Below are 14,694 nucleotides of genomic sequence, written 5' to 3'. Positions count from 1 at the left end.
TTGGCTTGTGCTCCCCAGGCTTGTTCTCTAGAAAGGAGTGTTGCTGCAGTGTAGTTTACGTGAGTCCCCGCCCAAACCTTTCACCATTAAATTTGTTTTTGAATCACTAAAATGATAAAATTTAGGAACCTCCCCCCAAGTCCTTTATTCAGGATAAGTGAAACTGGGGATATTTTCCTTCAGGTGCCCCCTCATCCCTGAGCCCTTGGGTAGGCACTAGGGATGCACCAAATCCAAGATTTGGTTCGGGATTTTCGTCCTTTTTCAGCAGGATTTGGCCGAATCCTTCTACCCAGCCGAACCAAATTTGCATATGCAAATTAGTGGCCAGTAGGGAAATTGCATGACTTTTTGTCACAAAAGTAAAAAATGTTTTCCCCTTCCCACTCCTAATTTGCATATGCAAATTTAGATTTGGTTTGTATTAGGCCTTATCTTTCACAAAGGATTCGGGGGTTCGGCCGAATCCAAAATAGTGGATTCGGTGCATCACTAGTAGGCACCCTGAACCTAAAGGTGGCCATACACGGGCTGATAAAAGCTGCCGACAGACCGAGTCTGCAGCTTATTGGCCCGTGTGTGGGGCCCAAAAGTCGGCCAGATGTAGATCAGGCTGGAACTAGGGTAGGCAGAGTAGGCATGTGCCTAGGACGCAAAGGAGTACTTACTCCTACCCCTAGTCCTGTCCCTTCTCTGCCGACCACCTACTTGTTCTCATCTATTTGCGCACACGCGAGCATCTAGCTTACGCGCATGTGTGCACCCAGACAGCGCAGCAACCAGACAGGCTGCCTAGGGCGCCTGGGCGGCTTGGCCCGGCTCTGGTAGATGCGGTCCTGCAATCCGACCGCCGTATTGCCAGCATTATGATCCGATCATTGGGTCCCAGGGCCCAAGATTGGATCAGTCTGATATCGCCCACCTCAATGTGGGTACATTGGGGAGAGATTTGCTCGTTTGGCAAAATTGCTGAACGAGCGGATCTCTACGTGAATGGCCACCAACGAATCAACTCACAGACTTGATTTCATTCCCAAGAGGAAATGGTTTCGATTCTGTGGGCCTCGAGATCATGTTTGCCAGGCAAACCTGTGGGCGCTGCATATCTGACACAATGACTGTGATGTGTGTAGCCAGTGCAGAGAAGTTTAATAATATGTGTGTGTGGGGGGGGGTGCCACACAAAGAAAAGCCAGGCAGATGGAACAACATGCCAGAGTTACAGATACTGTTAATCACTGCCCCCATGGCTCCAGCGGCAGAGGTGGGATATGTAGGCCACACATTTTATGAGCAGTTTGGGATTGAGTCACACAACACAGTTCTGCAAAGTCTTTTCTGCAGTTACGGCTTAATCATGTTCCTGGGTGTAATAAAGTAGTAAATACGGGCACCTGGGGGCCATTCCAACATGTGCTTTCCATCCCATAGCAATCGTATGTTGCGAATCAGCAGCAGTCATTATAGGGTCACAGGTTTCATTTATTACATTATTTTATTTGACTTATTGGGCCCCCGGGGGTCCCCTTCATACTGGTGTGAATGGAGCAATTGAAAGCGTGCCAGGAGCAACACACTCAGAGTATTTGCATGAATCGTCCCAATGTCTGACACGGGCGGAAGGTTCAACAGGGAGTAATTTGAGGGAGAAATCAATTACCTTTTTTCAATGACTGATTGCAAGCTGTTCTGACAAATGCATATTAACTGTTCAAGTGCACATTGTGCCGCCTCTGTCTTTTCCCTGTCTGGTCACAAATATATCATTTTGTTTCTGGTGACCAACACAACATCCAGCTTTATAAACTCCCACTATGAAAAACTCATAGAGGAAGGGGATGTTTTTAGCACAGCCTGGAGGGGCCATTAGATAAATATCTTTTGGGCACATGGCCGCGCCTGCTCTGTGCCAAGAACTAAAGTAAATACCATGAGAAATCCAAAATATACAGCAAAGGCGTCACCCACTGCTCTGACGCAAGCTAAATGGGAGCAAAATATCCAGATCTGTGGCCAAATCAGCTAAATAACCGGCCAAGCAAACTCCTCAGATACAGCAAGGTTAATGAAAGAAAATCTTTATTTTTATCTTTACTTCCCCTTAATAATCCCATAACCATACTGTCCTTAAAGATCCCTTCCAAAACTGATGGTGAAATCTTTCTGCATAATTAATATTGAATTAAGGGGGTATTAATGGATGACCCCCCCCTCCCTCCCATTATATAAAAGTTACAGGGCAAGTGTGGGAATGAGGCAGGAGGATAAGAAAGCCTTGCACCTAAGACTGGGCACCATTAACCCCTTTGTGCCAGGCAGAGAGTGAAATCCCTTTATGTGCAGGGGCTGCTGGGAATTGCGGTGCAAGAGTGTGAGCGGGGGGATTAGCATGACAACAAGGCACTACTGACATTTCCATTGTGCTGAATGCAGATTTCCAGCGGTTCGAGAGAAAGGATGAGGGGGAACCAAAGAAATAATGTTCTATTCACTCCCCCCAGATTTCCCAACCCCTGAGCTCACACAATCGCCACCCGGGAGCCGCTTTGCATTTATTTGGATATTTCACCACTGAAATCACTTTTATAGAGCATCATTAAATGGTCCTTGTGCTGCCCGTGATGTAATGCATTCCTGCCCCGGCCTTAAAGGAAGCCTTCACCTTTGATGGAACAGTTCCTGTGCTGCAAATGGAAGTAATCATCCAAACTGTGCTTATTTCCCTTACCAGTGTGTTTTTAATCATTGCAATCTGACTTCTAGGGTCAGTGACCCCATCAACAAATTTGGGGAGAATGCGTAATTCACTAGTGAGCAGATTGAAATTGTTATTATTTGTATTACTTTTATTTTTCCCTGCGCAAATGCCTTTAAAATGTTAACTTTTGCAGTAAGTACCCCAAATAAAGGGGGCTGCCATTGTGGTACTCTGGAGAAAAATGACATACACAGAGATAATTCTGACCAGAATCCTACAAATTGCCTTTAAATTCCACTGTCTCTGCCAAATGAACTCTCTGCAGTAAATGACGGGTTTTCCTAGCAGCTCTGTGTCACCTTCCTGGAACTTTCAGCTGATTAATCTCAGCCCCAGGGCAGGCTTTAATGGTGGTGGGGCCCTGGACAAAACAGGGGCTCATTAGTTATATAAACTGAACTGTCCAACCTGTGGCACTTGAGCTGTTGATAAATCACACTAGTACCCCCCCAACAGCTTTTTTTATGGTTTATGGTATAGGAAGTTGCCATGTTGCCCTTGCGTGAGTGTCTCTTTCTGTGTCTGTGAGTGTGAGAATGTGTGTGTCTGTGAGTGTGTGAGGAAACTATTCCCTCTCAGTAATACAAGGCATTATGCCGCATGGGTGACTTAGAACAAGGCAGTACCCTAGTGAGTTCCTTGTGCCTCTCAGGAATGGGGAAATCTGCGTCACGTCACTTTATAGAGAGGGCAAACGACTGAGTTATTGACCCTGCCTGGCGCTTGCCGACACCCCATTCCCTGTTATATTAAATACAGCTCAGAGGTTGTGGTTTGAAGCACAGTAGGAATGAGCTCTCTGCCCCATAGAGCTTACAGTCTAAGTCTCTAATTGCTCTTTGTGGCTTTGCTGGAACATGGGAAGATGCCCAGGAACCACTTAAAGTTTCACTGGATCTACCAGAAAGGAGAGCACCAGTCATATCATTTCCACTGCAAAAGAAGAATTAAAATAATTGGGGGGGGTCCTTAACGGATGGATACATTGCATGGGGTCAGCAGGTTTCCTCTGTGCCAAAAAAAAAAGTTCAGGCACTTATGGGAATAGGGTGGAACCTGCACTGTGCCCCATTACCTTAGGCTGCAGGTATAAGGTTTATCAGTGAAAGGTGGTGATGGTAGGGCAATATGGCAGTAATAAAACAAGTTAAAGGCTATAGGACAATGTGGAGTGTTTATGGAAGACGGTGGCAGGACAAAGGTGACGAGGACAAGATGGAGACAGTATGGACACTTTTTATATTAGTGTTTCCCAAGTTGTTCTTTATCCACTGCTGGGTTTCCAGGAGTTGCAGTTGAACAATATCTAAAGGTTATAGTTTTAAGTGACGCTCATGGCAGTGCCACTATTACAGCTATGACAACCCTGAGAACCTCCATGTCGCAGCCTTGGAGAAGTTCCACTTTGTCTTTAGGAGCTCATTGTGCCAGTCCCTGTGCCCAGCACCGCTGCCCATGTATAATACCCCTCTCTCCTCGTCCCTTTGTGGGGCAGACAATGCAATAAGTCAAACAGCAGCAGTGAGACTTGTTCAGAGAGGGCTGTGAGGGGGTCTGGAGTGTCCTTGTGTTAAGCTGAATTGATTGAGATATAATGGCTGTTAAGGGCCGTGAATAGCAATGAATTTATAGAGTAGCTGCGCGCCAGGCCGAGATGTTAACAAGCAGCCGGGGGAAGATGGAATGTTTGCAGCTGCGGAGTCATTTTTATAGGTTTCCTTTGTTCCTATTCAGGGGTCGGGGCACTCACCGTGCTATTAATACCCGGCCCATCTATTTATTGCTTACGTACCAACCCTTACCCAAACCCAGACAGGCACAAATATACTGCACTTCTCTACATTTAAATACAAAGAACTGAAAATCCCACGTGGTAAATCAGACAAAGGTTTGTTTTAAAAAAAAAAAAAAGAAGAGGAGTAGAAATCAGATTTTCGGGGCTCGTCACATTTTTGAGACTGTTCTGGTGGGAATTTGCAGCCTTTTAGCCCATGAGCAGTTCTACACTGTGTGACCCTGCCTGGAATCCCCCATAAGTGAGAATGGGGAGACTCAAAATCTTTAACGTTTCTACTTTCAGTCAGAAATTGAGTCGAACTCCGATAAATACGCTCCTTTCATTCTACGCAGAGGCAGCGCTAAATTTAGGGGCTTTCAGGATCTCAGAGCAGAATCATGTGAGTGGGCGTCTCAGGTCAGAGGTTAATGTGCTCTGTGATGTCACACAGTGTTGGAGGACACCCCCCCCTGGGTTTCTTCCCCTTGTAAGAAAAAAAATGACTTTGTGGACCCTTTTATAAAGTTTTAGTGGCAGGAAAAGAACTAAAAGGAAAGGCCGAATTAGTCATCCTTCCCTTTGAAATATACACATTTAAAGGTTTCTCATTATATAAGGAAATTTTTTATGGTTTTTAAGGGGGTCCCTTATTAACAAAGATACACACAAACAAATTTAAACTGTGAGTAGTGTTGTGTTTGGAAAATCTATATTTTTAGTAGCTTAAAGCCAGGTGGCTAAAAGGAGTCGAAAGTTAATATAACAAGCTTTAAAGGTAAAGTTCAACTTTTTTCTTAATTTTTGTAGTTCAGATTGCAAGTCAGTTGGTACTAGGGTCCAAAAGCAGTAACCCAGGGAAATTAAAAGGGAATATAAATAAGAGTATGGCAGCCATTGCTCCTGCAGTCATCCTCTCACAGCCTTTACCATCGCATACACAGGTAAAGGCAGGTCTGGACTAGGATTTAAATTAGACCCTGGCACTTCATGTACACATGGGCCCAAACAGCTCCCCAAAAGCCTACTACATAATCACTATCTATGGCATCTTACAGCAGCCCCTCTGGCATTTGCCAGAATCTACAGATAAATGAATTGTTCAGATAATAGCTGGTGGGGCCTTGGGCGGTGCCACACCCTGTCTCTGTGCCAGTCTAGGCTCCAGCACCAGCTCTCAAGCCCAGCCCATCTTTGCTGTCACTGGGTCCCTTATTCATATGGGCCCTGGGTGACTGCCAAGATAGCCCTAATGGAGATTTTGGCACAATGTCATCAATAGGGCAAAAGAGAGAAACTTGGCAAGAAGGAGGCAGTAGGAAAAGATTGAGTTGATCGGTCAAGATGGAGACAGTAAGGCAAAAGCAAGGCAATAGGATAAGAAGCAAAAGGATAACGTGGAGACAGCAAGACATAATAAAGACAGTAGGGTATTATGGAGAGAGCGGGGCAAGAAAGGGATAGTATGACAAGATTAAGACAGGAAGGTGAGATGGCAACATTATTGGGTAAGGTAGCAATAGTAGAGCAAGATGAGGACAGAAATATTCTGTATTATGTTCTGTATTATTGTCGCCCCTGCTATAGGTAGAACAGTTTTACTTTATAAAGCTGGCCATAGATGCAAAGATCCGATCCTTCGAATCCTCGGATGATCGGAATTCCCCATCTCCCGACCTGCCACTAACCATTCCGATCAAATAAAGTAGTAAAAGAACAGATCAGCCGATGTTCTGCCCCTGACAGCAATCGTATGAAAGTTATGTCCCACAAAAGCTCGTGACAGTCTCCCACTGAAAATCGTACGATCGGCAATAAATTCAGAGATATTATCGGCAGCCGACAGAAATCTTTTAAGCTGACCAATCGACCGATCTCCGTGGGACGAAAAATGTCGGGACTCCTACACACGGTCCCAAAATCGCACGAATCGAGGAATCCTACTGTCGGATCTTTGTGTCTATGTTAAAGATAATTACTGGGACCATTCCTGTTATAAACCCTGCGCTGATGGAAACTAAAACATATAGTGTTTTTCATTTCATCACTGGGCAAATTAATGACATCCTGTTGCCGTTATTATCTCTGACTTTTATATTTATCAACTCCCCGCTACAGAGAAGGAAAACTTTACTGTTTATTTACAGGAACAAAAGCCACGTTCTTTGTGTGGGCAATGCGTGTGCAAGCACAGATTAATGTCATTACACTGATTAGGTTCTGTGGTTCATTACATCACATACTTGTCATTATTGGAGAAATATGAAGCAGATTGGGGAAGCAACAGTGAAAACCCAGTCTGATGGATTCCCAGCCAGGGTAACTCATTTGTGGACTTGTCCCAGCTCTTTAGTTTTCCATGCAAAGCTGGGGAGCTGATCCCTTATTGATCGACTTCTCTTGCTGCGTAAAATTAAAGGTGCCCCTGTGTCTTCTATCTACAGTTATAACTGGGTAAATCCTAACAAGCATTCTGCTTACTGCCCACTTGGGGTGCTGTTTCACATATCCATAAAACCCCAGCTCTTAGGAATTTGGCATAATAGAACCCATATGAAACTTGAAATCTGTAGGGAAGGACTGGTTGGCTCAGACGAATGGACAGATCCTTCCCTGGAAATCTACAAGCTTGGGCTCCTAGCCTTTTGCTGCCCTTTCTCTGCTGCCTTTAGGGGAGATATCCCAGTGCAATCTCAATAAACCCTTATCAGATGAGAAATCTGCTTCTCACTCCCAGCCACGGATATTAATGTCTCTGTTTGCACAGAGGGACTTTAGACAAAAAAACATGTTTCCAATATAACAGAATCTGGGGCTTATTCAATACTTTCTTTTATCATGTTTCTTTGGTGCATGCATTAGGATATTATTTGCCCCCTACATACCCCAGCCTTGCATTGACCTCTCCATGTCTGTTGAATGGAGCTGAATAATATTTTTCATGTGTGTATAATATGCCTGGAGCATTATAAGTCTATATTGTAGCTAAGGTTGAGAAAAAAATTTGAGTCCGCAGAAAGGTTCCCATTCTGGTGAGTTGATCTGACTTCAGTGCAGACTCCTTAGTTCATTAGTCGGGAGTGTTAGCCATCCAAGTTACACACCACTAGGAGCACACAGAAGCACATGACTCCTCTTTTGGGCACACGGATTTGTTTACACGCTGATTGTGTAACAATGTCTCTAATGATGTGTGCAAACACTTCTTCTGTACTGTCCGCTCCTCTCAGCCTGTGAGCCCCACGTGCTGGATCAGTTTGATATTTGCACAAGTCCTTGTCCGGCACATAGTCTATGATTGGCTCTGGCCTCTGCCAGTACAAGCAGAAGTCACTACAGCTATGGCAGCTTCAGGCCTATGAAGTGCAATATCTCGTGGGAGCAAAAATCCCAACAGATCCTGAGAAGTGGTCGACGGGGAGATAAAAATGCACTACTGTGGGCGACAAATCACCCGAAAATGCGTCTCCATTGCAAATAACTGATATCTCCTGTGATAAAACCAACGCAACGCCAATTAGTTTCTCCAAAGTTGCCCAAAATTGTCTCTGGAGGTAACTTCGGGGGACTTCATGCAATTTCCTTTATTTCCAGTGGAGAGGCATTTTCGGGAGATTTGTCGCCCGCAGTCGTGCATAAATAATTGCACGCAACAATTCTCCCTGTTGGCAACTGCCCTAATAAAAACTCAATGAATAAATCAAGTCAAAGAAAGCTGTGAATTTCATCTCTGATTCTGGTACTGTTCTACTGCATCCCTATGGGGTAATTTGCTGTTAGCCCAGAACTGGCATAAAAGTACTGAATCGAGTGATAAAGCAACCAATTCAGTTTTGCAGCTTCTGTCACTTCTTAGGAAAGCAAATCTCGACAATGGTTTGTTTTAATGTGACAGCACATTCTGCATTACTTACCCTTTAAAAAGTTTATAAATGATATAGAAATTGGTCAGCTTCTCTGATTAAAATAAAAGTGTGTGAGTACTCTAGCCCCTCTTTAGATTTAGAGCCCCTGCTGAGTTCAGTTGACTATACAGTCCACAGTTTCAATATACTACAAGTTAAAAAATGAAAAGCAAATGCTTTATTGGTTGCTGCAGGTAATTTAGCATCTATGTTAGTAAATGAGTCTACCTTAACATTCATGTGAGATTATCAGAATGTTTTAATGGAACTGGCTTTGAAGGGGTGTGAACAGGGCCCTAATATATTTGTGGGGCCCATAGAGGGATTCCTCTCTAATATGTCTCTTGAAAGTGGAGGCACCAGCAGCGCCAGGAATTAACTCTGATATGGTTTATATGTACAAAGAATTGGCTTTTCAATGCATTTGGGGTTCCCAGGGGTGCACAGTGCAGCCCCAGACAAGTGACTAGGCAGAAGAGCAAGTATTGAGAGGTTTGTTCATGTTACAGGGAGACAATTGTGTGTGTTTGGGGAGGGGGGTTGTCTGGGATCTCTTCCATATTTTGTATAAGTTCCTGATTCCTTCCCTTTGCTTTAATGAACGCTGCTCTGACCTGGAGTGGCCTCTACTCCCCCTTTAGGGATCTTTTCCAGCGAGGGGATTAATAGCGCAGCCCTAGAGCGCAAGAGCTAGCAGACAGGGACGGGAAGTGGGGACGGGCAGGGGCTTGTCAGGCAGAGCTGCCAAATAGACTTCTGTCAGACGCAGATCCAATGTGGAAAGCTCTGTGCAATAAAGAGAAGCAAGGAAAGGGGGGTTGGGGTCTTAAAAGGTTTTTTCCCTTTCTTAAGTTCTACTACAGCAACACAGTGTAAACACAGAACAGTCCTCTGTATATCTGTGTATTGTAAACACATAGAAGGGAGCTGCCATATTGTTTCCCTTAGAGAATACAGTATGGGGGTTAGCTTATTGAGTGCTCAGAACATACTTTCTCTGTTGATGTGATCAGGGTCGGACTGGGTCTACGGGACACCGGGAAAAAACCCGGTGGGCCCCACCAGCCCAAATCCACAGGCTTCTTTCTGCTGCAACCTCCCTTTTTCAGGCGGTCGCGGCTAAAACTTAGTGTGCACAGCAGCCCCGGTAGGCCCAGGGCCCCATCAGTCCGACCCTGGATGTGGTCCTTGTCCCGACAGCCTGTGTCTCCGTCATGAAGGGATACAAGGCCGCTGATAGGACCAAATGATCTGATCAACTCGATATTGGCCACCTCAAGGTGAGCATATTGAGGAAACATCCTCTAGGTTTGTCAACCTCGTCGAACAAGAAGATTTTTCAGTGTAAGTCCATCATAATGGTACTGGCACACGGCGAGATTTGTCACCCGTGGTAGCGCCACGCAGGTGAGGCGACTTCTGAAAACAAAGCACTGCGATTTCCTATCGCGATTTACCTTATGGCTGTTAGGAAAGCATTTTGGGGCGATTGTTACCTTCGATAGCACAGATTTAAAGAGGGCGACAATTCTCCCCATGTGCCATTAACCTTATAGCCACAGAGCCAGTAATGTACTGCAGACAGGTGAATAGATTGATGGATTAATTAACATAATGAGCTGTAGAATTTTCCAAGTCATTCTTTATGTTTCCGTATCTGGGATCTCTTATTGATAAACCTGTTCCCTTTCTGCTCAGGATGGAAATTGCCCCTCTCTTTGTTCTCTATTTGTAAAACAATTATGTCACCATCATTAGTCAAACAGATAAACATAATTAAGAGATAAGGAAGGATTCCAAGTTCTACAAATAAACATGAGCTCTGGGGGGGGGGGATCAGGAGCAGATGTTATGTAATCTGTATTGGAAGGTCCCCTAAATAACTAATAATGTTTCCTCGTTCCTATTCATTAGTCTATCCACCATGAATTTGTTAACATGCCACTAGCAGAGGAACTAAGCGAGGCTGCTGTACATTATCAGTGTATATACCAGTTCTCTCTCCTTAGGGCAATGACACACAGTGCCCGGTATTATCTATGGCAGGGTATTTTCTGGTGTTTCAAATAATGTATGGAAAAACGGCCTGTTAATTGCATTGTTTCTCTAATTAAAAATGCTGGTATTGTAAATATTAATACATTAATAGTTAAGGTATTTAATGTGTGTCAGGGGGGCACTTTGGCTTTATATGGCATAGTTGTGAATATCTAATTCCCAGGGAAACTCACCCTGAGCCAAACAGATTGTGGTTTCCAATAACTTTTCCCCGGGACGCCTGTAATTATGCTCTAATTATCACCTTGAGAGCTCTTGGCTGTAATAATAGTGACTGAAGGGTCTCAGCCAAGGCAAATTCTACTGCATGGCTAATTCCTTGTGTCACAGAGAATAAAGCTTCACGGGCCACAGAGCTAGCACTTGCATCTGTAAATACCCATTTATAAGGTTATATAGAAAACTCCCCCCTGTATCATTCAGTGTAATAAACAATGTAAGAAACATAAAGGCACTAAGTAATGAGCACAGAGGACCCTGCTGATATATTTTACTTGTGCAGCCCACCAGTAAATTCCTCTGCATTCAGCTGCTCTTTGACTTCCCCTTTCCAGTGGGACCTATTGAGTAAGCGCTGGGGGATATTTATACCCGAAAATAAATGAAAGGAGACCTGGCCAGGGGCTGCCTGTCCAGCTGGTGTCCCTCCATCTCTTGGTAGACTGAGTCATTTGGAGGCCAGAGGTCTCTGCTTATTTAGTTGTTTGCACCTCTTCAAATAACTCAGAGGACTAGGAGGCAAAAGAAGTTGGTTCAGTCCCAGATTGTAAAAGTGCAAGGAGAGAGCTTTGGGAATAGCAGAACAAGAGAAAGACAGGGTATCTAATCTCAGAAAGAGGATGGAAGAGATTAGAGGGAGCCCCATGTAATTTGAGAATGTAAGGGGGTGTCTGGGATTGGATTGCTTTTCCTTAGTGATTTTATCACTGTCCCCCACTGATCCAAAAGGTCCCTTCTTCCCTACCCTAAAACTGGCCCTAGATTCTCTGGTTTATGATTAAATATTTCAAGAAACTGAAATATTTTATTGGCGCTGGCAGGATAAGGAATGCATGTTTCGGAATTAAGATTGCAAGCTCCCCTGCTACAGGGACTGATGGATACAATTAGACTTGCCTTGCCGGCTTCATAGGAATAAAGAGACAATAATCTTCTCAAATCAGTTTTCTTATTTATTTTGATCTTTGTTTCAGATTCTCCACTCCGGAATATGAGTCAGTGACATGGAGAATTCTGGACCAATCAGCACTGCGCACAAGAAGGAAGCCAAGAATTCCATTCTGGATGGAAATGGATTCCCAGATCCTGGAAAGAAATTGGGAGGACTGAGCAATTCACAAGGAGGTATGTTGGATTTGTTTGAATTATGGGGATTTAAGAGACTTTGCTCTGCACCTCATTATTATACAGTTACCTTATCCAATATCTGCAATCTTGCAGTGGGACAGTTCCTGATATTGTTGATTTTTACCCCATTTCTGATGCCTAAGTAGATGCGTTGGTGACTAATCAACGGCACAGCCAGACCGATATGCTAAGAGCTGAGTAGAACAGGGCAGTAAAACGAGCAGGGAGTCCCTTCCTGAGTCTAGTTGGAACTTATAACCCGGGTGACAGCTGCTAAGGTGCGATCATGCTGGTGCTGACTCACAGCTCTATTGTATCTTTAGTATTCCCAGATTTATAAGACACTCCTGCGTTCCCTGATTTCCAGGGATTGGGGTCTCACTGAGAGGTTTAATGTAATTTAAAGGGATACTGCAATGGGGATAAAGGTTTTTTTTCAAAACACATCAGTTAATAGTGCTGCTGCACTGAAATCTGTTTCTCAAAAGAGTAAACAGATTTTTTTTTTATATTTAATTTTGAAAGCTATCATGGGGCTAGACATATTGACAGTTTGCCAGCTGCATCCAGTCATGTGACTTGTGCTCAGATAAACTTCAGTCATGCTTTACTGCTGTACTGCAAGTTGGAGTGATTTCTTGGGTTACCCCTGTAATGTGCCCAGTGCTCTAGGTTACTGCCTGGTACTGTTCTTGCCCAACCTGAGGGCATATAATGGGGCCACTGTGTAGTGGAGATATGATGAAAGCCTCATCCAAGCAGAGCTAATGGGCCCCTAATAAATAACTGACATTGAACTCAGAAAGACCTTTTGTTAAGGCCCAAGCTGAGATTCTACTTGTAAGCTAAAATGGATTTAAATGGGTCTTGTGTGCACCCTCTGAACCTGCAGTGTCATCTGGCAAATGCCGCCGGGAACATTATGCTTTATGTCGTAGGGCAACTGTCACCTCTTAGTATGGGGAATAGAGATACAAAAGGTTTCTTTCTTGTTACTTTGCTCCTAATCACTTTGCATGGGTCGTTCTGTTGCTGATATTTGGGGGCCATTTACTTATTAATCTTTATTAGCTTCAAAGGCACCAGCTGGAAACTGGGAAATAGTTAACCCTTTATTCAGTGGGTCGTTGATTGTAATTGTTAATTACATATGCAGCTAAATGTATATCTTTGTATCTGCTGTGGGTGCATAATGGCTGATACTGAGGAAAGTACATTATCCTGTGGAGCTGCTGATGGAAGTATTAATGAATGGACGCCCAGCTCTGCCCCCACCTAAGACAGCCCCATTGATATTATATTTGCATAGGCTGGGGCATTAAATCCAACAGTTATTTCCTGTCTTTGGATATTTATACCCAGCAATTACCTGGTGTATCTGAGGGGGTGGCTAATACAGAGATTTAATGTGTAATTTTCACACTGAGTAACCTATTTACAAGTATGCATACTAGGTGGGAGGGTGGCCAAGGCCTCATTTTCTCACACACCCTGTTCTCTATCTGCCCTGACTATCTGTGCCTCTAATAGAACCATTTATCAAGGGGCCGTTCATTTATTTTATGTGAACTCCAGCAGTATCTGTGGCTGATCTGTCCAAAATGCTCTGCGTTCTGCATAATGAGGCCCAACAGGTTGCTGTGCTGGGACGTGCGTTGCACTGCTGATCAGTCTGCAGAATTGGCTCCTTCATTGGTTTCCACACAGGCACCCAGGAGCCTAGGGTAACATCTTTGCAATACACCTGTGCTTAGACCAAGCCTACTTTGACAGTGGAAAATGTGGGAAAAATCAATATAATCTAATTACAGTCAGTAACACGTGGACCAGAACACCCTAAACCTGTGCACGGTCCTAGCCATGGAATAGGAAGCCATGGGCATGTGCAGCATAGAAACAAGGGCTGATACTACAGAAAGGGATTTTTGCTTTACTCTGCAAGTTGTTCTATACCTCCAGCACTTCTGTGCTTCTGATTTATAAATGTCACTTTTAAGTTAAAAGGCAGAAAGTTCAATAAGTTACTCACAAGAGCTGAGCCTTTAATCTTTGCCCAGGATAAAGTGGTTTTTCTCTGCTTATATCTCTTTAAGAATGTGTCCATGGCAAATCTCAGTTTCTCTGTGGCTTTTCATTGGGCGTAATCCCACTAATCCATTCCCTCAGCACTACGGGTTTCGACTGGGTATTGTATTCTCATTGCCCTGTTATGTTCCCAGCACTGGAGAAGGAATAAGGATCAACAACTCAAACACACTAATTTTTTAAATTAAAGTTTTTCATTCTTTTACAAATATTAATATAAGTAAATTGTATTATAAATTTCAGAGCACACAAGACATTCCTTTCATTCACGACTTCTATAATATATAGCATATTCCCTCTATTGCCATACAAGAGCAGTTACTATCCTAAGGATACATTTGGGGAGACAGGGGCTGGTGGTTATCATACTGGAGGAGACAGCATGGTGGGTAACTCATTGGGGGAGACAGGGGCTGTTGGGCACAACACTGGGGGAGACAGGGGCTTGTGGGTAACACAATGGGGGAGACGGGCTGGTGGGTAATATACTGGAGGAGACAGGGGGTGGTGGATAACACAATGGGGGAGACAGAGGCTGGTGGTTATCATACTGGAGGAGACAGGATGGTGGGTAACTCATTGGGGGGAGACGGGCTGGTGGGCACAACACTGGGGGAGACAGGGGCTTTTGGGTAACACAATGGGGAAGACGGGCTGGTGGGTAATATACTGGAGGAGACAGGTGATGATGGATAACACAATGGGGGAGATAGGGGCTGGTGGGCAACATACTGGGGAAGACAGGGGCTGGTGGGAAACGGGCTGGA

General features: G+C 44.2%; 1 protein-coding gene across 3 annotated transcripts in view; it reads left to right on the top strand.

Annotated features, from left to right (window-relative positions):
- gli2.L (GLI family zinc finger 2 L homeolog) overlaps positions 1 to 14,694 on the top strand; it is a 113,385-nt gene that overhangs the window by 53,456 nt on the left and 45,235 nt on the right. For 2 of the 3 annotated variants that reach the window (XM_018234138.2, XM_018234136.2), the window contains one exon: positions 11,689 to 11,839. In XM_018234138.2, coding sequence (XP_018089627.1) covers positions 11,719 to 11,839 — 121 coding nt within the window. In that variant the 5' untranslated portion in view covers positions 11,689 to 11,718. 3 annotated transcript variants of the gene reach the window in all.

Source organism: Xenopus laevis, chromosome 9_10L (assembly GCF_017654675.1).
Source record: "Xenopus laevis strain J_2021 chromosome 9_10L, Xenopus_laevis_v10.1, whole genome shotgun sequence".
Classification (NCBI taxonomy): Eukaryota; Metazoa; Chordata; class Amphibia; order Anura; family Pipidae; genus Xenopus; species Xenopus laevis.
This window is presented reverse-complemented; position numbering and strand designations above follow the sequence as displayed.